The sequence below is a fragment of the Amblyomma americanum genome, chromosome 10 (genome assembly GCF_052857255.1).
Source record: "Amblyomma americanum isolate KBUSLIRL-KWMA chromosome 10, ASM5285725v1, whole genome shotgun sequence".
Taxonomy (NCBI): Eukaryota; Metazoa; Arthropoda; class Arachnida; order Ixodida; family Ixodidae; genus Amblyomma; species Amblyomma americanum.
The window spans coordinates 6,950,589-6,974,612 of NC_135506.1; the positions used below are offsets into that span (position 1 = coordinate 6,950,589).

General features: G+C 49.4%; 1 protein-coding gene across 12 annotated transcripts in view; it reads left to right on the top strand.

Moving 5' to 3' along the window:
• Positions 1-321: 321 nt before the first annotated feature.
• LOC144106790 (phosphatase and actin regulator 2) overlaps positions 322-24,024 on the top strand; it is a 120,955-nt gene continuing 97,252 nt past the window's right edge. For 5 of the 12 annotated variants that reach the window (XM_077639720.1, XM_077639721.1, XM_077639726.1 and 2 more), the window contains exon 1: positions 322-451. In XM_077639720.1, coding sequence (XP_077495846.1) covers positions 334-451 — 118 coding nt within the window. In that variant the 5' untranslated portion in view covers positions 322-333. Of the gene's footprint in view, positions 452-1,179; positions 1,395-16,447; positions 17,307-24,024 lie in introns of those variants that run through there. The other 7 variants (XM_077639723.1, XM_077639724.1, XM_077639722.1 and 4 more) reach the window with 6 other exon arrangements.

Sequence of the window (24,024 nt, forward strand, 5' to 3'; positions counted from 1 at the left end):
TTTTCTTTTTTTTTCCTGCTGCCATCTGGTGCGGACTCGCACATTTACACACATCCTCAAAGGCATAGTTATCGTTTTCTTTAATAAACTGCACATCTTTATAATAATTTCGCCTAAAGTTTGTCGTGGTGAAGTCAACATTTACTTGAACAACCTTTTGTGTGCTTTAATATTGCGAGATACAAAAAGAAAATGTGCACGTACAGTGCCATCTAGCGCAGTCTACAAAACGCGCAACGTAATTACTTCACATGAACGTTTGTAGATGGCAGCAGGTTTCCGCGTTCACTTCGGCAGGTTCCGGAAATCTTCGCGTGGGGTTCGGGGACTGTAATGTCTGCCACGGGCAGTGGATATTTGAAGGTGCGTGAACTTGGTCATCGGAGACACCGCAGCAACTCGGACCCTCAAGCGACCGCCGAAGCCTTAGCCCAACTTCGCCTTGAAGATGGTGAGCCCCTATTTGTCTGCCCCGCGCGGCCGCATCGCGCTGTGCTCCGTAGTTCCGCAGATTCGTCGGCTTAACGGTCTTGTCGGTGCTAGGCTTAACGAGTTTTGACAGGTGAATCGCGCCTCGATGTTCAATGTTTCTGATGCGACCCCGGCGGCACAAGTGTTTTGTGGCGTCGAAGCGTGACTCCCCATTTCGAGACACACGTTTCTTCATTGTTCAGCAGGCACCTGACGCCGGGAAACAGCCCGAGTAATGCGACGCCGAGAACGTGTTTATGTGCATTGGCCCGGTGTTTACAACTCTTAACTCAAATCAACGCTCTCTTTCTTTATTTGTGTTTGCGGCGGGGTGTAAATTAGACAGCAAGAACAAACAAGCTTCCCAACTGATTTAGCAATATTCGCTTTCTTATTACATGCGATAAACCTTCGTTTTGTTTGGAGTTCCCGTCTATCTTTGGAAGAACTCTCTTGAGCGTCTGTTTATTGTGCTCTTATTACTCGCACACGGATCCCAGAACTCTAAAAGGCGGATATCAGGCAACCTTTTACTGTGCCCGGGGCTGGCCTGCTGAACGAAAACCGAATTCTTTTTCCTATTCTTACCTGACTAGCCTCAATACACGAGTTGCGCATCTGGACACTCAAGATAGCGGCTTGCGATCCGTTGCACTATCTTCGCCCTCCAAGATAAAAGGCGCGCGCTATCTTCTGCTGCGACCACTGAGCGAGAAAGTTTCCTGAATTTCGTGCGAGCACTCGCTCGTCATTGCAGTTCCGGCCGTGGAAGACAAAAAAACTTGCCTAGTGTTTTTGTGGGTTCGCGGCTTGGTACCTGTTCATCGCTATGGATGATGGTCCACCGAACAAGCTGTTTCGAGGCGAAGTCGAGGAACCCGACGTTTCTGCCACACAGCGCTGCTTCTGGCGCTTGTGGTCAGGTGAGCCGATTGACCGCCGCGGCGGTCGACAATTTGCAATCGGGGCGGATTCCTAATGTGCGTACGTGGGCTGGATTTCTTCTCTTTAGCTTTAAACGCGAACCGCACACGACGACGTTTTTTTTTTTGTTGTTCACAGTGCTCGCAGAAGGCTGTGCGCGGTGATAGGCTGGCGACTCGCCAGCGGATATCGCGTTGCTTGCACCTACCTGGCGCGCCTTTGTCTCTCATGTATTCCTAACGTCGTGCGTGGTCGCGACGTTGCCCAACGGGCGCTGGCTAGCCGCGTCGTTAACTTATCGAGCACGGCTTCTTCTCTTTGAGCTCCCCTGGTTGTGCAACTTTGCACAAACAGATTTAATTATTTCTTGAGTCTGGGGTGTTGCGCCCTGCTGACTGCTTGCAGCATTGTTTGAACTGACTTCTGCATTGTGTTGTTCTTAAGGTCTACGTCTCCTTTAGTCTTCACTCTGAGATGCCCTGAGCTCGTGCACATTCTGTTTAAGCTTTCTTTTATTATTGTAGGCTCACATGTACCAGCTTGATGTTTGTTTGTCTGTTCTGTAGTGTCCTGAAATGGGTGAAATCTTCTGGATAGGGTTCTTATGTCTATTTTGGCTTTTCATGTAATTGTCAGAGTCGAGTGCAGTATGACTTCCAACATACAAAATGTGATTAAGGCTTCCTTCACATAGTACTGTAAGTCTGATAATAGTGAGAGGTAATAGTACGAATTAAGGAACGATAATTGCTGCTAAGCCAGAAACACACTATGGTCACAATCCGTGTGTTGCAAGTTAGGATTAATACTTAGTGCAACTGCTTCTGGCTTTCCCAAGTTTACGAAAACCTGCTTCCTATTGTACTTGCATTGTGATAACTACTCTTCTTGAATTCCACCGCCGTGATCACATTGCTTTGCTTTGAATTTAAACCGGAAGTTTTGATGTTTGCCTTGTTTAGGTGGTGCACCTTTACTAGAACTTTTCCTTGGAAGGGCTTCATCTGACTGTGTTTTAGCTGATTGGGTCCGAATGTTCAACTTTCCTGCCCTCACTTTCAGTTTACTTCACCTTATCGCTTTAGATTGACTCACTGACCAGAGCAGAAACAGCACAGTCCCATATTTTTGCGGCTAAAGCTGGACTATTTGGTCGGAATTTGGTCAGCCTATATTTCTGCGTTAAGTTTGTGTACCTGCTTGCATTGTTCTTTTGCCAGTTCTACAGTCGAGCCCACATATAACGGCCCCACTTAAGACGAACTTCCGCTTATAACGAAGGAGACTTGCGCTAGCGTCAAATACATTATTTCAGTGGCACAAAATCACACGTATAACGAATGTATTAAGCCCTCCTGATCGGTTACAGCGAACGGACGGCATAAACCCGACGCCGTGATGCGAGATAACCTGCGTCCGACCCCTTTGTGCGCCCTGCCCGCAGTATGTATGCGTGGTACGAAAACTGTCGATGCTGCAAGCGCACATGGAGTCATTCTAGAATTTGGGCTACTCCACAGGAAGCTTCTATGTGAGCAGTTTAACCATTGTGGAACTTGATTTAAAGGTGTCCTTGTTGTTTATCCTTCAGTGCTTTACTTTGAAAGTTGTTGGTGTACTTTGCATTGCAGGTTTGGTTGTTTATAAGTACAGTTCATTTATTTTTCTGCTTTTTGTGCTCTACAGCTCAGTTTCTTTTGTAGGTGGGGAACAGATTAGTTCACTTCTTTTGCCTTATTTTTTCTTTGGGGGTTATTGTTTATGCAGAATATCTTGCTTAGCGTATACAATGCGCTGGAAGGTTTCTGCTGTGTTAAGCAGCATTTTCCTGTATTTTCCTGCATTTTCAAACAAACTGGGTTCTGAATTGTTCTCAGCCAGCCACTTGCTGAACAAGTGTTCAGCGTACCACTGCCACAGCTGTTGCTTTTCTCTTGAGTGTAAACATGCGAGTGCATTTAGTCTGGACCACATTTCAGGGGAAGTTATGCAAAAATGCTTGCGTACTGATGTATTAGTGCTTGTTAAATAACCCGAGGTGGTTAGAGTAAGCATGGTGCTCTCCACTAAACCATGCCTCCCGATCCACCTTGTTGCTATGGCATGTGAAAAACCATTAACCTAACTGCCTGTACTTTCATCATATTTAGTTTTTGTCCTTGACATTTGAAAAAATGCACATATTAGAAGAGAAAAGTAATTTGCACATTCCTATACAGCGGAATTCATCCCTGCTGTTCTTGAAAAAAACAGGGATAGCTGCGTGTTGTCGCGAACTTCCTTTGTCGTGTGTAAACAGCCGGTGCTGAGAGGCACTATATTTAGTTGGCTCAGTACGGTTTGCCAGCCAAGTGTGCATAATGAGTTTGCAGAAAGCTCGCAGGGCGCCCAAAGTTAAACAAGTAACGCCTCTGAACGGCTGCTAAATACGGCCTCTGTTGTCAGCCTCTAATGAGCATCCTTGTTGATTTTGGTTGTTGTTCAATAGCTGGGCTGCAGGTCACACCATTGCGCCTCTCTCCGCATGTTTAACAAGGGTAGAGTGTTTGCTGTGATAGCTCGGGTGTTTTTAATAGATTGCTGTTGTCATCAGTCTTCGTCTTGCGCTTGCTTGGAGCATGCACTTATGAATTTGTGAGAGTTTACTTGGTAAAATTTATGAAAATCAAGTAAATTCAGCAGCGTTGATAAGCGTCCTGAAAGGGGCTTTGAAACTGCTTTGGAGGAGAGTACATAAACTCGGTCACTCTCTGTGTTCGGTCGTCATGAACACCAGAGCCAAATAATACACTTCTACACACAGCAGAAAACCTGTAGTCACGCGAAAGTTCGCGAGTCCTTTCTGGCGACTTTTTCATGCTCGCGTCCATCTCCGTTTTACGCTCTGTATAATTCTGTTCAGAGATGGCTATTGGTTAGATTCTTTGAGGTATCGCACAGCTACCATGGCTGCGTCCAGCCAGCAGTGTCGCTCCGGAGGGCTGGGAAGCTTCACACCCCGGGGAATTCTTTTATGAGGAGCGTTGACATTTGAACGTGCACAAAGTGATGAGAGGAGAGGCGCAAGGACACTGAAATTCAAATTTTGACTACAGATAACCCAGCTTCTACAAAATGCATAGAAAAAATTCTTGCTGGAGGATATTCATGAAGGAGCGTCCTTTAACATCCCAGGAATACTGCCCCTTTCAGAGCCCTGTTAATTGTGGAGCTTTTCACGAAAAACATGAAACAATTATGTTTACACTACATTTCTGCTTAAAGGAATGTTGCGAACGAATTGAAGTTGGCTTGTATCGATGGGTTACCACGTTCTATTGACCAAGGCTCTCGTTTTACAGAAAATTGGGCTTTTATAAGCTGCAAAAAAAAAAAAAAAGTGCAAGGGTTGCCATCATTGGCTGATTTTGCAATTGCATTTCGATGTGTTCTCGCAAAGATCCCAGAGGTTAGACTACATCACCATTCAGTTCAATGTGGTGTTCAGATTCTTTTCGGTGTAGATGTTACGAGCCTGAAGTCAAGTGGCACGAAAATTTTTGGGTTCAATTTTCTCAGCTATATATGCATCTTTTGCTACAGGTTAGACATAAACTTGCACAGGAAGAGTGAGAGTCGATATTGCTGGGAACAAAAAAAATGGAGCTCACCTAAGTGAGCCCCTAATTTGGTCCAAATTGGTTAACGGTGTCTCGAAAATACATTTCGGTAACCTTGAGCAACTGAACTAGGGTTGTAAACTGGAGTTTTTAAGCACCTGGGATAATTTTGTACTCCAATATAAATAGCTTTACCAAGTACACTGGATGACCTATGGTCAGAAAAAGTGCGGCTGCTTTTTAATGTTGTCGCAGTATAGCTGCTGCTGAAACTGCCTGGTGGCTTTTTTTTTTTGCGATTTCATTTAAAGACAGCCTGAATAACATCGAGTTAAATATGTGCCTCGCTGCCCAGCTAAGGAATCGCGTATTGGGTCGGCTCAGATAAAATTTAATGCGTTTCAATAAAAATGAAAACAAGATAAAATGGTTACGGGCACTTCTGGGTGCATCAGCTTTCACTTAGAGGGCTCTGCCGTTATTTCACTTTGCTTTTTCCCCCTCATCTACCTTGCATTTAAAGCGCGTTCTGCCGCTGCTCTCAAGGGATTTGGCCGCGGTGAGTGACTTTTTTTATTCTTTCTTGATTCTTTCTCTCCTTCACTACAATCTGCAGGTGCGGTCTGGCGTGGGCACACCTAAGAGACTGGCACTTTTCTTTATCCTCGCGTGGGTGCCGCAGCTTTGTCCAGATTAGCTGCGGTTTTCTGGGGGTTTAAAAAGGTCTCTGTGCTTCGATAGAAAGCATTTTGATGTACCTCATTCTTTTTTTTTTGCTTTACTGTGTGGCTTGCAAATGTAGGGCATCTCTCTGTCTGAAGCTTTTCTGCTTCTTTGGTTTTTGTCAATTTTTTTCTTTCCTACCTATGCTTGGGAAATGTGACTGATTAATTAAGCAGCATGGCTCTATATACAAGTTGGGCATTTTCCCACTGCAATAACGAAATTATTTCAGCCACGCGGAATTAAGCCATGGAACTGCGCTATGTTCAAACGATGCTATTGGAGACATCGTTTGATAAGGCTTTAAAGGGGTGCTGTTTACAAATTAAGTTGCTCTTTATTGAGAAAGTACTGCATTTTTATTAGAGAGACTACTTTAACTTGAAATGGAGCATTTATAATCTGGAAGAGATTTAAAAAAAATTAAGTACAGGCACTGCCATCACTCCCCGTTTTCGGAAACTAATTGCGGTGTGTCAAGATAGTACGCCGCTGTACACTTTTGAAACGGCAATCACGGAAGCCTTTTCGTTCTGGCATCACCTTGAATTGAGTGGCAGGAAAATGTTTTTCAATTCAGCTTTGCCAGCATTGTATGCATCTTTTGCTGCTGCACAAACAGCAGCAGGGTCAGAACGATTGGTAGAACGCAATGTTATTCAGAATAAAAATTGGGTGGATTTGATCGAGTGTCCCTTCAGTTGGTCAGTCTTCCAGAGTCCACATTAGTTTAGTACGGGTTTGCTTAGGGCTTCCCTTCGAGCCGTCAGTCAATTCATCTTTACTTTGATAGCATCTATAACTATCCTGGGTTAGTTATTGCCATAGGGAGTCTGTATATTAAACGTGGACCATTGAGCATCAACCCCTTAGTACGTGGTTTGTGCACTAACACCTCTGTGGATACCAAAGTAAGCACTGCTGTAAGAGCGGGTGTTGTACATATCTGAATTTCTAGCACAGTCTTAAACCGAATGGTGCGGTCCACACTTTTCTGCACAACAGACGCGCAGCACACTTCTGCCTGAATACAGGCTGCACATCGTGTTAGCAAGAAAAGGATTCGAGGCTTTCACTAAAAACAATCTTTTGTAGTCGACTGCACGTGACGCGTTTGTCACGTACGTGTCATTCGTTCTGAGGTTGTGGTTTGAACATCCGTACTGACCATATTTGACAGTGATTGCTGTTAAGGGCACGTTTACCACTACTGCAGCATTGTTGGTTTGACACCATGCTATTATGCTTATTATTCAGCAGACGGTGACATCACACGTCACATCAATGCGCCTTGCTGATTGGTCCGCTTGTAGTGACTAACGCATAACGTCACCGCAGCACTCCACGCCGATTTGTCCAAACGCAGTGACATCATGTACATTCACTCAGAAAGGAAGGCAAGTAATAATGAATGAACAGTATCATATTTGCCACCGCATACAGCTCTAGCTGAATCTCGCTTTAAAACACTGGTAACTGTCCTGTGAGTTCTTATTAATGTGTTGCCATTACAAGGGTCTGTGCTAGCGGAAATGGTGACCGCCGTCACACGTGGCCACCTTGGGTATAACAAACTTTAAACCCAGGTTGCTGTTCCTGTCAGTACCAATCATTCATTTAACTGCCACCTGCTCAGGAGCCCAGGTGCTCTGAAAGAGCAGCCTTGGTCTCGCAAGCCCCACCCGTGGCTGTGTTTGAAACAGTCACTTGCTGGGGTAGTGGGGCATCGCCTAACCACTGCACCACTGCGCCAGGAGTGGTATGAGGACTCCCTGGGATCTATGAATGTCAAGTTGAGAATGACCAAATTTTGCATATCTGGCCATTAGCTGCAACAGAATCAGCAGCAGCAGAACATTACCACGCATTCGAACGATCCACCGAGGATTGCCTAAGTCTTTTATTCTTTGACCTTGTTTCTGACCGCAGTCGCGTGGAATCTAGTCTGTGGACGGATACAAACACTTGGCAAGTGGCACTCGTTCTTTCTGCATGTTTACCGGATGAATGTTTCCCGACGGACGTGCGCAAGCGAGTCCTCTTCGCAAGCTTGGGGCAACTGTTGTGACCACTCCTTTTCAAACTTTAACCCTATGCGTGACTGACGTCAAACAGGGCAGAACAATAACCTCCTTTCTCTTTTTGTTCTCAAGGACTTTTTTTTTTCATCTATGATCCTCTGTCTTCACTGGCAGCGTTTCAGGATTGGGCTAGTGATTGCGACAAAGTGGTACATAACGAAGAGAGGGATTATCTTCTATCTTTCCATTGGCTCGCGTCCCGGGTCTGCTCTTTCCTGTACCGTCCGTCCGGTTGCATTTTTGTACACATGAGAGCGCTGAGCGCTCCCACTTATGGAAATAGTTTGTTTTTCTTCGTGAGCTTTTTTTTTTTGTTTCTTCACCCAAAGAGCAGTTTTTAGCGGGGGGGGGGGGGGGGGTCTGCTTTTTTATCCGATCTGCTAGTGCGTGCCCTTCCTCCCTTGGGCCCTCTTTTGTTTCCTTATCTAGTACTCCCTCTCTCTGTGTGTGGCGCACTTCGTCTGAACGCGCTGCTGCGAAGCCGGGTTGGCGGCGCAACATGTAGGCTCCCTAGACCTCGCCGCCGCCTACGCAGACCCTGCCCTGCGAAGTATTCTCGAAGCGCGCCCTGCGGCGGGCCCTTTTGTCTGGGGAGAAGTGATGGGGATGCTTCCCTCTGCATAACATGTTCGCGCTCGAGCGCCCAGATGCGGAGCGGTGGCCTGTGCGTCGGCTGAGTGGGCTGGGAGCCGGATTATAATGCGATGAGTTGGTCTGAAAGTTCACACTTTTTTCGCTCAAGTATAGTGGCGGCTAAAAGTTTTCGGGGATTCGTTTTGCCGTGGGCGGGACGTTTATTTATTTATTTATTTTCTCGTAGGCGCTTTCTTCGGTCTTTTAGTTGTGCTGTTCGTGTGCGTTTGGTCCTGGAGGCAGCGTTGGCGTAGGCGCAGTCTTGAGGCGTTCTGTGCATTTGAAGAAGTAGGTTTCGGGGGTTATCGGCGGCAGAGGTAAATGTCGCGGAAACAAAAGCAGTTATTTTTAGAGCAAAAAAATAAGAAAGTTACACTTGTAAAAGACATTTGCTTCAATAATGCTCATTTAGATATAGTACCTACATTTAAAACACTGGGCGTTGTATTCAATGAAAAAATGACTTGGGATGACCATGTCTATTTTATTGCCAGCAAACTGTCGCAAATTATTGGTTTAATTTGCAGATGTCGCCAACTACTGCCAACATGAGCACTGCTGGCCATATGTCATTCACTCTTTAGTTCTCGCCTCAATTACAGCAGTTTAGTGTGGGGAAAAACGTCGCAAGAAAGCATCAATAAGCTACTCGTATTACAGAAAAATTTTCTGAGAATAACTGAAAATGTTCCTAGAACATTCCATACACAAGAACTTTTTTCTAAATACAAAATACTTCCGGTAACTAAATTGTACACCTTTCGCTTAAGCCACGCTCTGAAGCGCGAAATTAATAATCACACTCCCTTCCTTCATGAACTGTCCAGCATTGAAGTAAGCTATAAAGTACACAACACAAGAAACGTCGATCAGGGGCATATTTAAACATACAGAACATGTAGTAGTAGCAGTAGCAATTTTAACTCGCAGGGGACCGAATATCGTCAACAAGGCAAGAGCGGGGCCTAGTTGGTGTTTCATACTGAGGTGTTTCAAGTACATAGGGCGCTTCCGCGTTCCGTCTGTCTGTGCTCGCGTCTTTATGTACCACTTATCGCGATTTCCTCAGTACAAATATGGCGTAAGAGGCGAAATTTCGGAGCCGGTGTCGGACTCTGACCAAAGTGTCGGATCGTACAAACCGGCAGTCCGGATTGAGCGATACAACAACGAGATTGCGCCGTGGCTGTTGGTAGTGCGCGACAAATACGGCGGCACGGCCTCCTGTGTACTGCACGTGCTCCTGCACTTGTCGGAGGAAATGTAGCGAGGTTCCTCTTCCCTTTGCATTTAAATATACATATTTTTTTTCTTTCTCGACGGTGTTCGTTCGAAAGTCGCGCGCACTCAGAGCTGCGCACCCACCAGCCCTGGCGAGCCACATCCTGGTGGTTGCCGGCTTTTCCGTCCTTCCTTTTGACAAAGCGCGCGAGATTTCTTGCTTGTGAGGCAATAGGAGGGCGGGCAGCTGCGGTGCGATCATCGCCATCCCGACTCACGTGTTTCAAATCGGCGGTTTCAACATCGCACCTCTGAAAAAATAAATAAAATAAAATGTGCCTTTGTGCGTGTGTGTGGGTTGGAGAGGAAGGGTTGTTGGCCATGTTGTCTTCGCTGTCGCTTTTTCTCACTGACTTGCTGCAGTCATGCTTGTCCCGAAGACACGGAATGCCTGCCCCTTCCTTGCACGCGCTTTCGGCGAGCTGAAAAAAGAATAAAAACGCATTAGTGGTTGGAACATTACGGTCCATAGCTGTTCACACTTACCACACCCCATCTTTTTCGTTGAAAATTTTTCGCGCCGTGTTTGCGCGGAAAATTTTCGCTCGCATCTGTGCCTCCGTCGCGCGTTTCCATTGGGCGCTCTCCCCGCGGCTTTCTCTGCGTCTTTCGAGGTTGCCACGCTTTTTGCAGTCCTTGGGAAACACCCGGTTTGTCGGTGACGTAAACCGTACGGGAAAGGACCTTTCTCCGGCCCCTTTTATCTCGTCCCGGAGACTGGTTTAGCGCGGAAATTGGACGAGTGTGACCGCAGTTTACCGCAGTCGCCCCTTTTAAGGCGTTTTTTGTGCGTCGAATAGCAGGGCGTCACACGGATGGCATGGAAATGAATATATGGGCAGATGAGCTGTTGGCTGTTTTGCCGTGCATTGTGTTCTCGTTCCGCACGTTGAGGCGGGAGTCGAAACACGGACAGTCCGACTCTCTTTTGAAGTGACTCTCTCTGAAGGTGGGCGCCCTTGAAGGCATGGCATCACATCGCAGTCCACGTGCGAAATCTGCCGCTGGTGGCGACATCTGTATTTCATTTTGTGGCCTTTTCTGGGTTATAAAAACTCGATGTTCTGTGAAAATAGCGCCTTTGTTAATAGAGCGCGTTAATCTGATGGTATACAGGCCAGCTTAATTTGTCACCAGTGGCCCTTGAAAAATGGAAATAGTGCACCCAGGCGAGGGTCCAAGGTTCTTGGCGCTGGTGCTGTTCTCCGTTCGACCCTTCGCAAGGAGGAGGTTCTCTGGAACGAAAGGCGTCATCCGTGTGTGTCGTAATACGTCGTAACGGGGTACACCCGCGATCGCCCCTGCTAGCTGAAGAAAATGTCCTCCTTGTCTGGCACTCAGGAGGACGCCTTCGAGAACTGGTCGTGTGTGATCCAGGGGGTGGGTCGCTGTTCTCGGTGAACACTGGAGGGGGAGATGTAGCTATCAGCTCTCCACCTCTTACATACGCTTACGGGATTTTAAGCAGTACCGCAGCAGTGGCCTAGTGGTTTGAGCGGGAGGTGCGGCGGGGTTCGATCCCCAGTACCGCCGGGTAGCCAACGGTGGTACAGTGGTGCTCGGCTTATTTAGGGTGAAATGCTTTGGAAATGGCTCTTTGACACCACCTTGAGAATACGAAATACACCTTATGTCATGGAGCTGTTTGGCCACAGGTGCTCGATCTTGCGCCATAAAAATCCATCACCGTCATTTTAAACAGTGGGGACCCTCAAACAATTTCGTTCACACCTGGAAGCTGTGTATAAAGAAAAAATGCATGGAAGGTTGTTTATTTATAGAGGAAGTCGCGCTTCCGAGTCGGCGCTTGCTGTTCCGTCCTTTGCCGCAGTACACGGGGCCTTAGTTTTGTTGTCGTTGATCTCTCTCAGTAGCACGTGCCCGGAACGGCGTGTCCGTGCCTTCCCGTTGTTGGAGGCGGCAAAACGCCTCCTCGTCCGCGCCGCCGCTGTCTGAGATCCGCAGTGGCAGGACGCTGAGTCAGAGGTGCTGTTTCCACTCGGGTCCGCTTGCTCCCCCCCCCCCCCCCCCCCCCGGGAGTGAGATAGGAGAGGGCGAAAAAAGGACATTGAGTCTTCCGTCTAGACTGTTTGTCACTTCTTTTTTGATTTCGGTCACGCGGTGCACCGTCCATCCCTGGCTGTCGCGACGTGACGGCAGCGCTCGCTTCCCCCCCCCCCCCCCCCCCCCCCCTCTCATTGTTGGTTTCGCATCGCGGCAGTTAAACGCATCCTGGTGCGACACTTGCTTTCATTTCTGCTGCCATGATGTGCGGAGCGGTCCATGGGGCCGATCTTACCCTTTTTTTTTTTTCGTGTAGTCTAATAGTTGGGCCTTTCGCAACTTCCTCTGGTTTTTGTTCATTTTTTAGTCTGCCAACCCGCCCGTGATTGGTCGAACTCGTCTTCCCGCCACTGGCGGTTTCGGTCGTCGTCAAGCCCGGCGATTGATAGACGAGCGCGGTGACTACGACGGCTGCCTGCTGTACGACACCGCTGGGGAGGCTTTCTCTCTGTTCGTAGCCTTTCTGTTTCGTGTGCTGTTGTTTAAACGCCAATCCAGATAACAAAAAAAAAATTCTCTGAGCCTCGAAATAAGTCGCCTCACTGTATTCTGGGCAAGTTCTGGCTGGAGCTAGTTGGTTCATGTTTAACTATTTGAAACAGCGCGAAGAAGAAGACATGGACGACGAAAAGGAACACTCACAGACAAGGCCATTGGCACCCTTGAAATGCAGTCTGTGAACTCATCTAGCAGTATGATTAGTGGTCATCCTCCCTGAGCAAATTGATATCGGCGCTAAGCGTGCTAGAGATTGCAGTCTTGGTTGAAATGGTGCAAGGAGGGCGCACTTGGCGCTGGTGTTTTTGTTGCAGTACCTATCTGTCCAGTATTACTGGTCATTTGGTTCATCAAGCTGTAGTTCGCCACATCGAAAACTGTAAGTACAGATTGTCGCAGGTACTTAGCGTTTACCATTTCTTGTGTCTTTACAAAGTTTGACGTCAACCCTTGAAATGCAGCGTGTTAGGAGGTTAAGTCGTTCGATTCCTGGTTTCTTTGAAATTGTTTCCGTGAGCGTAGAATTCAGCGGCAGCTATGCAGTGAAAATTCGCCGGCCGTTATATGTACTTAAGTTGCAATCACTCAGTGCTCCTCTCCTTAAGTCGTCTGTTGGACGGGTAAGATAGGTTAATTCGTACCAGTATTGCTGTCGACGTTGGCGACGGGATTGCACTTTGGATTATTTCTGAGGGGTTGGACTTGCTTTTAATGGGATATCATTAGGACAGCCATTTAGGCGAAAGCTGTCCGGCTTCTGCATCTGTGTGAATCCCTCACCTGCCACAGTTGGCAGGCGGAGAGGAGGAAATCTCCCTCTCCGCTTGTAAGAGAGAGGAGGAGGGAGACGCCGGAATAAGTCTGATGACTCAGCAAACAATGAAGACTAGATTACGAATAGAAATGGAACAAGAATAGAAACAGAATCGGAATAGATTGGGAGTGAAGAATCAGAATAGAGTCGGAATTGGAATAGATTGCCCAGTGAAAGAAAAATGCTTTTCGTCTGATCAGTCCATTTGATGGCCCCTACATTTTTTTTTTCTCACGGCGTAGCGAGTGTTCCACAGGCTCTTCGTCAAAAGTTTTCCTTCGGGCAGTTGAGGAAAGTCAGCGCCAAGCCAGACGTCTTAATTCAAGTGGGTTTAGTAGCGCAAACCTCCGAAACAGATTAAACTAAAATATTTTTTTTCCCCCGCGGAGAAGTGTTGAGTCCTGTGTGCAATGAACGAAATGCGGTTTTTGTTATTGTTTTTGTTCTCTTAAAGAGGAACGTCTGCGCGCACGTGCAGCAAGTGTTTAGCTGAGAGCGAAGCAAATGTTGAGCACTTCACCGGAGCAGTCTGTTCAGAACGTTAAGTGGCTGTCGTATTCGGGTTCTATAGCGTGGCGCTCACTGTCAGTATAACTTGTGGCCAAGCATTTCGAGTGTAAATTTCGCATTAGATCGTTGGCGCTGTGTTCTCTGTTTGAAAGGCTGGCTTCTTTTGTTGCTTCCTCGGGCAACTTTGTCTCGCTATGGTCGATAAAAGTTCATGGAATGGCTTCTCTGGTTAGCCGACTCCAGACTTTTTGTTTTCTTTTTCCCTCACACTTTCCTTTGATCCCTGCGCCCTCGTTGAGAACGGTTCATTTTCCCTGGTGCCGTAAGCGACTGTCTGGCCCGTTTCGCTATTGCTGAAATTACAATTTGTAATCTCGCGGAGCAGACACTCGGTATGACTCTCCCAAGCCCGGCATCATAGTTCTCCGTCTTCCACGCATTTGTATGCCGGTGCGTGACGTTCATCCTTTATGTCTCAGCATTGAGCATTCATAGCTAGTCGTTTTTCTTGCTTGCTATCCCTCCCCCTCACTCTTTCCATCGTTAATCGCTTCTCTCTGTCGTGCGCGATCGGGAAATCAATAATGGCCTGTTTTTAATTTTTCGTTCTTTCGACTCTAGCGTTAACCTTCTCGTCGATTGCACCCTCGTAGCATTCGGTTGAACTCGCGACACGCGTTATTAATAGCGCCCGCCTCTTTCAATAAAGTCTGCCCGAATTCGCCGTTAGGGAGCGCTCATGCGTATGTGCGGGCCTGTGCGTAGCTTAAAAGAACGTCTTGCTGGGCAAGTTGGTACATCTTTGGATTACAGGCGCGACAACAGACAGACCACAAGGTAGATAAACGGGACGGAGCGCTCCGTCCCGTTTATCTACCTTGTGGTCTGTCTGTTGTCGCGCCTGTAATCCAAAGCTGTGCGTAGCTGTAGTCTGCAAACCGACCGCGATCAGCATTCACCCGTCGTGCGCCGAATTTGCCCGTGAATGGGCGCCTCGTAGTCGTGACCTGTTTTCAACTTTTCCAATATTCGGCGATGGGCGAAGGGGAGAGGAGGTTACGCGGGAAAAAGGAGGGTATGAAGGGTGGCGAGGACTTGCGAGAGGCCTGCTTCTTTGTTTGTTGTTCCCCCCACCCCCACCAGATCGGGGCTCTTTAGTTTCTTCTCGTTGGCGCTCCTCACTCATCGTATTGGCACCACCCGCCACATTTTTTTTCTCGTATTTTTTTTTTCGGGCCCTAGCTGGAAGGAGGTCAGGGTTGTTTTGGAAAGTGGACGTGAACGGCGTGCCGGCTTGGCTGCCAAAAGTGTGCGTAGCACTTTGCCGCGAACCCGATGGAAAAAGCGAAGAAGGCACTTCGTGAAACGTTTCATTTTCGCCGTGCGTAGCAGACGTGTATAATTCAGGACTGATCGTGCGTCACCGCAGTTTCTGACGTCATGCCCCCGATGGTCGCCGGGGCATCTGTTCTGTCTCTCCCCTTCCTCCGCGGCCTCCTCGCCTGAGTGGAACAGTGCATTTTATGTCCGTTTAGCACCTAGGCATTGTCGTAAAGCGATTTTTAACTTCTACGGTGCCCGCAATTTACAGCGGAGGCAACTTGAAAGGGTGCTATGTAATTTCCGTTCGGGCTTTCCGTTGGTTGCTTGAGTAACTTTTTTTTTTTGCAGTTATAGTCGCACTTCGTACGCTTGGGGCGCTTTTTATTGTGGTTGTGGCTGTATGCCTCTGCGGACAGGAAAAATCAGTGAGGTCATCGTGCAGGGGGTCACATGATCGCATTTTGACCAGTCGCAGTGCAGCATATCGAAGACGTGGGTGGGTTCCAGGTATGGCTCTGACTTATTTGTCCAGGAGTAGGGTGACACATCTGGAAGTTAACTGTTTTGCGGGTATGTAGAAATTCAGCGTGGTCATTTCCTAATCGCCTGCGCTTCAGTAGCGGGGAGCCTTTCATACATTGCTTCTTTTTGCTTCTTTTTCCTTCATGTGTAGTTGGTGGCGCCGACTGCATTTCGATTCGAAAGACACGAGTATGGACCATATGAAAGCTTGGATCGTCACTGTTTTATATATATATATATATATATATATATATATATATATATATATATATATATATATATATATATATATATATATATATATATATATATATATATATATATATAAACTAGCAGCGCAACTGCGAACAAAACGATTGTCGCGGTCAGTCGGTAGATGCATCGGTTTCTTTTCTCTGCCCGGGCCAACCGTTCGTCTTCCTTTGTTTATAATTCTTCAGAGTATTCGTGCGTGTTGTCTCGTTCAGTTCAAAAAGTTCGAAAGCTGCGAAGAACTTTGAGAAACGGCCCGTTAACTCGCCAAGGGAGCGAAGCGTCCGCTTGCTGTGTGCAGCTGGCAGTCATCGCCATCGAAGAAACTGTAAAGTTGGCATTCCACCACCTACAGTTGCCGCCACGGCCCGAGCGCGATCTTTTCCCGAGCCGTTGCCGCAGTATAGTTTTCCTGTTTTACGGTTACCTCGCTGCTCGGTCGCTAGGCTGCGCTTGGCTTTTTGATTCCGTCGCCAGGTGGCGCTGCGATTCGGAGGGGGGCTGCTGTTCCACCGCTCTCGGCATCATCTTCCGATGGTGCTGCGGGCGTTTTATTGCGGTTGCTTTTCTCGCTGCTACACGGATGTCGACACATTTCGCACTCTATTTCACCTCTCTCAATGTCTCTCCCTCTCTCTCCTTGATCGTCTCAGTGTAGTTGCGCTCTTGTCGTTGCCGGCCGCCGCCGCCGAGCGCCCTCCGCTGGGCATACCAGCGGACGGGGAGCGGTCGTTGCGAGCGCTGGCGGCGTCGTGACGTCGTCGTTAGGGTGGAGGGTGACGTTGTTCGCCGCGTTCTTCTTGTGCGAGTGCGCGCTTTTTGGGCGCGATTCTGTGCGCCCCTCGTCTCTCTCGGTCTTGAAACGGAAGCACACCGTCAAGGTGACGACGGCTCTCCAAAATAGGCAAGAACGAGAAGTGAGGCAAGGAAAAGGGAGAAAAAAAAATCGAGAACTGCGTGAAAGGAATTGTTGCTCGCTGCGGTCGGCCGTCCTGTGTGGCAGTGTGGGGGCGCGCGTCGTCTGCTAGCGGCGGCGTGCCGAGGGTCGTCTGCTCCCTCGCCTGCCAGCCTCCCGTTGCTGCGCGGCTAACGTCGTCTGCTGCTGCCGCCGCCGTCGCTGCGTCCGTCTGTCTGCTAGGACTGTCATCCGGCTGTGGTGCTTCGGCGTCGTCTGCTGCGAGCTTCGTGGTCGTCGCCGTCGTCTGCTACTGTTGCGCATGCTCAGTACGTCATCCGCCTTTAGCTTGACACGCCTTTCCCGCAGCCTGAGGAAGTATTTGTCCGTATGTGTCTGCTGTGAAGGGATTCCTGGTGCGGTCGCGATTTCTTCCTGTTTCGTGGTCGTCGGGCGCGGATCAGACCCCCGCAGTGTGTGCGTGCGTGATCTGGGCGTTTGCACCGAGGTGTAAAAACTGCGAGACTCGGCGCGCGCTTTCGCGCGTGTGTTGGTGTATCTCTTTGTCATCGCAAAGCGTCGTCTTGTGGGAGAGAACGAGACCGCCGGCACCATTTCCAAGATTGTGTTCAAGGGTTGCGCCTCGTCGCCCATGACCTGCATGCTGGTCGAACTGCAGTCGCCCCCCCGTCCTGAACTGCCGGCGTTCACCAAAGGCAAGTTGTGCTTGTTTTGACGCACGCGTCTTTCCGAACGTGCGCGAAATTCTTAGGTCTGGGTATCGGCATTATTAGGCGTTGAAAAGATGTCAGAATCGGCGCACTTCCCTAAAATCTTAAACGTAACTTCGAAGCAGGCTTCTCCGCTCTTAGATAATTTTAATGAGTCTAATACTGAACGACAATTTCAGTCAGGCTGCTTCTGGTTAGCGTTGATCGCGTCGCACATGTGCCTGTTCTGAGTGACGCCGGCGGCAAAAATCGAAGCCAGCATTTTCGTCATCGAAGCACTTGAAGAAGCAGTAGGGTGGCGTCGTTTCTTTAACAAGCACACTGACATTCAGCGCGTGCCATCACGGGATAGGAAGCGGTGCTCTGTCCTGGTTAGAACGATGACAAATCGTGCGTTTGTTTCCATTTCTCGCGATCGAAACGTGAACGTTTCACTCGGGTGTTTGGTGGAACAGTCGAACCGGCGACCTTGGAATGGAAGCTGCGCGGCTGTGTGCGCTCTACGCAATGCGGTTACACGACGGAGACGAAGCCGTCCCCGAAGTGACGCGGTTGAACGAATTTACGGCGCATGTATCATCCACGCTACGACACCCGAGCGGCGGCGTAGTAGTGGCGTGCTGCGTCGGAGAACTCAGGCGCGACCAGCAGCTTCGAATCTGCATGGCTGCGATTTTCATTGGCGCGCCTTTGCCGACATCGGAGAAAAGGGACGCCAGTCAGCAACGAGAGAGAAGTCGACAGAGCGCATGCTTTTCTTTTTCTTTCTTTTCCCACTCTATTGGCGTTTTTACAGGGGGCTTGTTTTTTTTTTTTAAACCCTGCTGGAAGAAAAACTTCCGCCATGTAGGTTGGCGCGTTACTTTGCGCCGAGCGCGCTTCGCGATTGCGCAACGATTATGCAAGCTCTGGAGCGAGAGCGCCCGTACTAAGTGCGTGCCTGCGGCTTCGATTGCGCGAGAGAGGCTTCGGCGAGAACCGCCGCCGACCCACAAACGGCCCGTGCGGTTCCTGGGCGCCGGTCTAAGTTCAATATCGCGCGCTCCATTACGCCATACGCACGGCCGTAGTACTCTGCCGTTCGGGCGTGTGTGTTTAGAATGCGCCGGCGCGCTCTATATTTGGCCTCCTTGCGCATATCTGTTCCTGGTGGGCCGTTACGCAGCCGCACCGCGGTTAATTATACTGGGCGGCGATCATTTCGGCCGCCGGCCGGTGCAGTGATTGCGTGGTAATGGCAAGGAGGACGAGACACTACTCTGAATAGACTGGTCTCCAAGCGATCCGAGTGAGTTCGCTTGGAACCAAACACGCGTCTGCGTCCAGTCTGGGAACAAAAGTTTCGACGTCTTCGCTCCTTCTTTGCTCCGCATTTCCTGGATCCCGCCTTGCAAAACCCAGCCGCCGCGGTGGCTCAGTGGTTATGGCGCTGGGCTGCTGACTCTAAAGACGCGGGTTCGATCCCGGCCGCGGAGGTCGAATTTCGATGGAGGCTAAAAATCTATAAGCCCGTGTACTGTGCGATGTAAGTGCACGTTAAAGAACCCCAGGTGGTCGATATTTCCGGAGCCCCTTCACTATGGCCTCCCTCAGAGCCTGAGTCGCTTTGGGACGTTAAAGAAACCAAACCAAAAAAAAAAATTATTCGTTGCTTCTCTCTGGCTGTGCTTTTTCCAGCAGCAGAAGACGCATTCATCGAAGAAACAAAGCATTGGATTTAAAAATCTTCCCGCCAGTCGATTCAAACTCGTGACGTGTTTACCGAAAAGGACGGGTCGCCGCCGTGGAGAAGTAAATGGGGGTGTAGCCTAGCCTCTGGGATCCGCGCACAAAATTCGGCGTCGACGCACGCACTTTAGTTGTGAAATCGGCCAAGGATGGCGACACCTTTACTGTTTTTTTCTAGCTTATAGAAACTTCGTTTACGGTGGGTAGTGGTCTCTTTATGACAGGAACGTGGTAGCCCATCGCTGCAGGCCAACTTCTGCTTATCCTCAGTGGATCCATTTAACGTTTTCTACGTCGAAGTACTTTTTTTTTTGCAGGTTTCTACTTTCTCCTTTGGTTTTCGTCGTCTTCTGCGTATGGCGACTGTCGACCCAGAGCGTACGGTATAAATGCGGTGCCAAACGATAAAGCCGCACGGACACAAAAAAGAAGTAACGGTAATAAAAGTGCCATATCTCTGAACCAAGCTGCGACTCCAGCACTAACCCGCCGCATCACGGCGGCAGTCAAGGCAGGGAGCTAGATAAAGCCCGGGGGCTGGGGAGGAGGGCGAGCCTCGTCCCACAGGTCCCACGGTAATTGCGCAACATCCGCCACATTTCCTCCGCACGGCGTTATACTTCATCCCACCAGCGGGTCCCTATCAGGCGCCCCGCCACTGTGTCGTTTTTGGGACCGTCGCAGTGTGTGGAAGGAGGACCTTGTTCCCGCCGCAGTCGAGACAGTGTGTATTTATTATTCCTTGGCGCCTCTTACGTGCGTGCCTGTGTTCGTCTTCGGCTCCAGAGGAGCGGCATCCGTCGCTGCGCTGATGGACGGTTCCTCTTGTTCTGCCAACGCCTCGGGGCGCTTCGGCTAACAGCTTCCTCTCTGTCGCGATTTCCTCACGCTGCCGCCGTGCCGTGCTATTATAACGAATGGTGCGCATACGTTGGGCTGGGGCCATGGTGGGCTCGTCTCCGTAGCCAGGATGACTGTGCGATGAGCTGCGAGAAAGCCGTGCTTTCTTTGCTGCCGACGGCGACAACGTGTCGTTCGCTTCTGGTTCGTGCTGACGCGTTTGTACCCTTCGGGCGATAATACCGAGCAGCGTTGTCCGTATGCTGGCGTACGCCGAAAGCGGAGCGTGCCTACTTCCTCCGAGCCACGACACCGCGTCGCCTGCTCTTCCTGAATGGATGCGTACGACGTTGTGTACTGCAGACGCACCGCAAAGCCAGTGCGGTTTGTGAAGCTCGTCTAGTAAACAAGTGCCCCGTGAGGGCGTTGTTGAAAACTGAGCACTGCTCGCTTCCGCCTTTGTGGCCACCCCAGTGTGCCTCGTAGCTTCAACAACGCTGCATGATTCTGGCGAAAGAAAAAAAAAGGATGTGTGAGCGTACGAGTCCGTCCCGAAACGTGGTTGTCTGGTTCTCCCTCGGGACCTGTCGTCTGCTCGCTGTTATGCTAAGCCGGACGGCGCGATGATTTATGCGCGTTTTGCGCTCTGTTTTTGCGCCCAGAGACTGGTTCGATGACAAGCTGTGTGTGTGAAGGTCGGCGGGAACACTTGCCGCGTGCTGTTTCGGAAAGGGGGTCAGCGGGTGGTGCGGTCCTTTGCTGCCTTTGTTGATGGATCGTTGCGCTGGTTATGCTTAGAGCACGGTTTCTCGTCGAAGGAAGTTTTCGGCACGGTCTTCCTTTCGGTGCATCCGCAGCCTGCCATCTTCGTTGGCGCCTTCTGTTAGTATCGTCATTGTTATTGCTAGTTAGACTAGTTGTGTTTATTTCTCCGTGTATGATCGCATTTTCTACTGTGAATAGACGACGTTCGGAAATCATTGGAGACTCCCACAGCGGAGTCGCAACAATATCCCTGGATCGTGGATGTGAATGCGTGGGATTTTTTTTTTTCTCTCAAGTTAATCGCTCCAGTCTCGGGAACGCTTTGCAGGAGCACATTGAGAGATGAAGGATGGAAACTGGAGACGACCTTTTTTGTAATGGATCATCTTGAAACATTACCTCGTTACGGCCAATGTCCTTAAGGCATTTCGTATTTAAAGAGGTGATTCATCGAGTAGACAATCTGCCGACATGGCAAGCCTTGTCGTATAGCTGTTGTAAACTTGGTGCGCTAATCGTTCTGGACACCATTTGCCCTCACTCCCTGCTTCGATCGAAGAAATCAATGGAGCTATCGCTATGTCAACTGTAATCAGTTAGTTGCACCCACTCAGAGATCGACAGCTACTCAGTCGGTCACTCACTCTCTCTCTCATTAACTGTCACTCACTCAGTCATTCACGCAGTCACTCGGTGTCGTTAACTCGGTAATAGTCGTTATCTCTGTCACACACTCAGCAATTACTCGGTTGATGATCGCTTGATCACTCTTTATCATTTACTGTATCCTTACCTTAGTAACAGCCGTTCACCCAATCACTCACGCACTATCCTTCACTCGCTCACCCTCCGTCACTCGTTCGTTCACTCAGGGGCACACTCGCGCACAGTTAGTCGTCCGCCTCTTGCGCTTATCTGAGGCTGCCCGGCGCAGGCATCTTTTACTGCTGCGCGCGCGTTTGCGCCTAATCGTGTATCCAGCCAAGCGGAGGGGGCCGTTAGCGAGACAAATTGCTGCGCGGCCTGGTTTTAATTTTCTTTTCTCATTTAGGAGAGCACTGCTGGTCGTTTTGTCTTCGTAATAGCCCAAAATCGCACGCGCACGAGGCTTTCTTCTTGCCTGTAATGACGACTTCGGTTGCTGTTGCTCGCGCGGACTGGTTTCAGCTGTTTCTTTTGTTCTGCCACCGCAGCCTGCTCGTTGCGAAAGGCCGAAACTGGTGCTAACGGCGGAGCGCGAGCCAATCTCCCGGGCGAATTCTTAAGTCTGCGCAGAAAGAAAGAAAGTGGGAAATGCCATCTGCAGAACCCCGTCTTCCGCTTCCTCCTAATCGCACCGCGCGCAGAGGCCTGCTTCTTCGAAGGCCTAGCTAGTTCTTGCGTTGTCTCGAAGAGATCTGCCTTCATTCCATCGCCGATATATCTTCCCGCGCGAGGTCGCCAGGATTAACCAAATTGCCACTGTCTTCTCAGTTTTCTTAGCGCGGTGTTCTTTCCCCCAGGAGAGCATCGTTAAGTACATATAGTTATTCTTCTAATGCGGGTTTGACCAGCGGCTTTTGCGCTTGGAATGCACGTATACCCGGACGTATTTTCTGTCTCAGCCTATTTTGCGGACTCCCACCGACGAAAAGAAAGAAGAAAAAAAAATGCTGCCACCGTCTGGCAGACGTTGAAGTAACGAGAGTTAGCTTTTTGGTTTACTAGAATTTAATTAATGACGTCATCAATTCCTTACCATTATTGGCCGACATCTTCAAATTATGAGTTACGTCACCAATCAATCACCAATTGGTTTCCTATTGATATCCTATGGTGGCCGCCATCTTGGATTTTCGGTGACGTCATCAATTGGCGGTTATAGTGGATATGTCAGTGACCTCATCAATCAATCACCAAATCCATATACTAATGATGTCACCAATCCAACACCAATTGGGTTGCTCTGTCGATTAACTTATAAGGGCCGCCAACTTGAATTCCTAGGACTTGGAAAATTTCACGCCGAAGGTAGGTGGTAGCAGACCCCAAGAAATCGATAAACGTGATGAATAAGAGCTAATGCCCTTAAAATACCGCATACGGCGCGTCGGCTGTCGTCAGATCACAAAGCTAAGACAACCGCCGAGGCAGGACTCGAACCGCCGACCTTTCATCTCGATTCTGTAGTGCGTGAGCTCTGCCAGCGCCAACTTGCGCACGAATGTGAGCTGTTAGCTTACGCTCCCCATACGTAGGTGGCGCCACATCGCGACGAGTAAAGGAACAGAAAGCGTGCAAATGGATCTCGCTTTGATGACAACGCTGTTTCAGGCATTGGATTCGTGGGGGCGGTGCTTTGCCTCGGCGCGACCACTGCTGAGCCACATTTGTTCTAAATCTCACGTGTTTCTTATTGCGGATGAGGCTGTGTTTTTATGTTCCCGAAACAATACCCATCGTGCGGCCATCGCTACTGGCGTATACGGATTGGTCTTGCGAGCGCGTCTGCGCGCGGAATATACGCATGAGTCGTGACTCTCTCTCTCTCTCCGCCGGGGTTCGTTATACACGTCTCTCCGCGCGCGTGGCTAATTTCCCTAATAGGCCGTCGAGGCGACGGAGTGGAAATGGCGCCGATAACGCGGGCAGGAGGAGCTCGCGAGATGACGGCGTTGCCGCGATTTTTGTCAATTAACCTAATTAGCGGTCCCCCGACGCGTCGACTACTTCGCGAGATTTGGCCGGACGGAGCCGAGCAGCAGACTCCTCGCCGTTGGCGTTCGCGCTTGGCCGCGCCCTTTATTGGGTCTTTCCGTGAGAGAAAAGCGGGCCCATTTCAGTTCTCCTGTTTTAAAAAGTTGCGTCGACGGCCCTGTACTTTTTTCTGAAGTTGGATCGGGGCAGGTGTGCCTCGAAACGGTAGGCGTCGACAGTGCATGCGACCTTCATTTCGTGACAGTGAACGCTTCCTTGCGGCACTCTGCGAGTGTCAGCGTGAATAATTCTGCCATTTTGAGCTTTCACTCTCCCCCAGCCTACGGGGCTCTCGAAACGGCTTTCCCTCTCGGGTACTCCGTAGCCGAATCTCCGTTTCGCCGGGCTGCCCCAATGTGTAACTGTGCAGCCAATCCATACGCAGTAAATCGGTAGGTAATACTGTCCTCAACGTTAAATTTACGCCTAAGTATCTGTTGCTCAGGTAGTTCTCTCAAAAGATGCGCTGAAGCGTTGTAGAGATTGCGAATGGCGGCGTAGGCGTGAACGGGTTCCTTCACCACAGTCCGATCGATCAAAGAACTCCGGTGACTCCCGAAACAGCATTACCATCGGGTTTGACTTTCCCAAGTCCCAAGCTACTGCAGTTTTTAGATTGTCAACTATTATATCC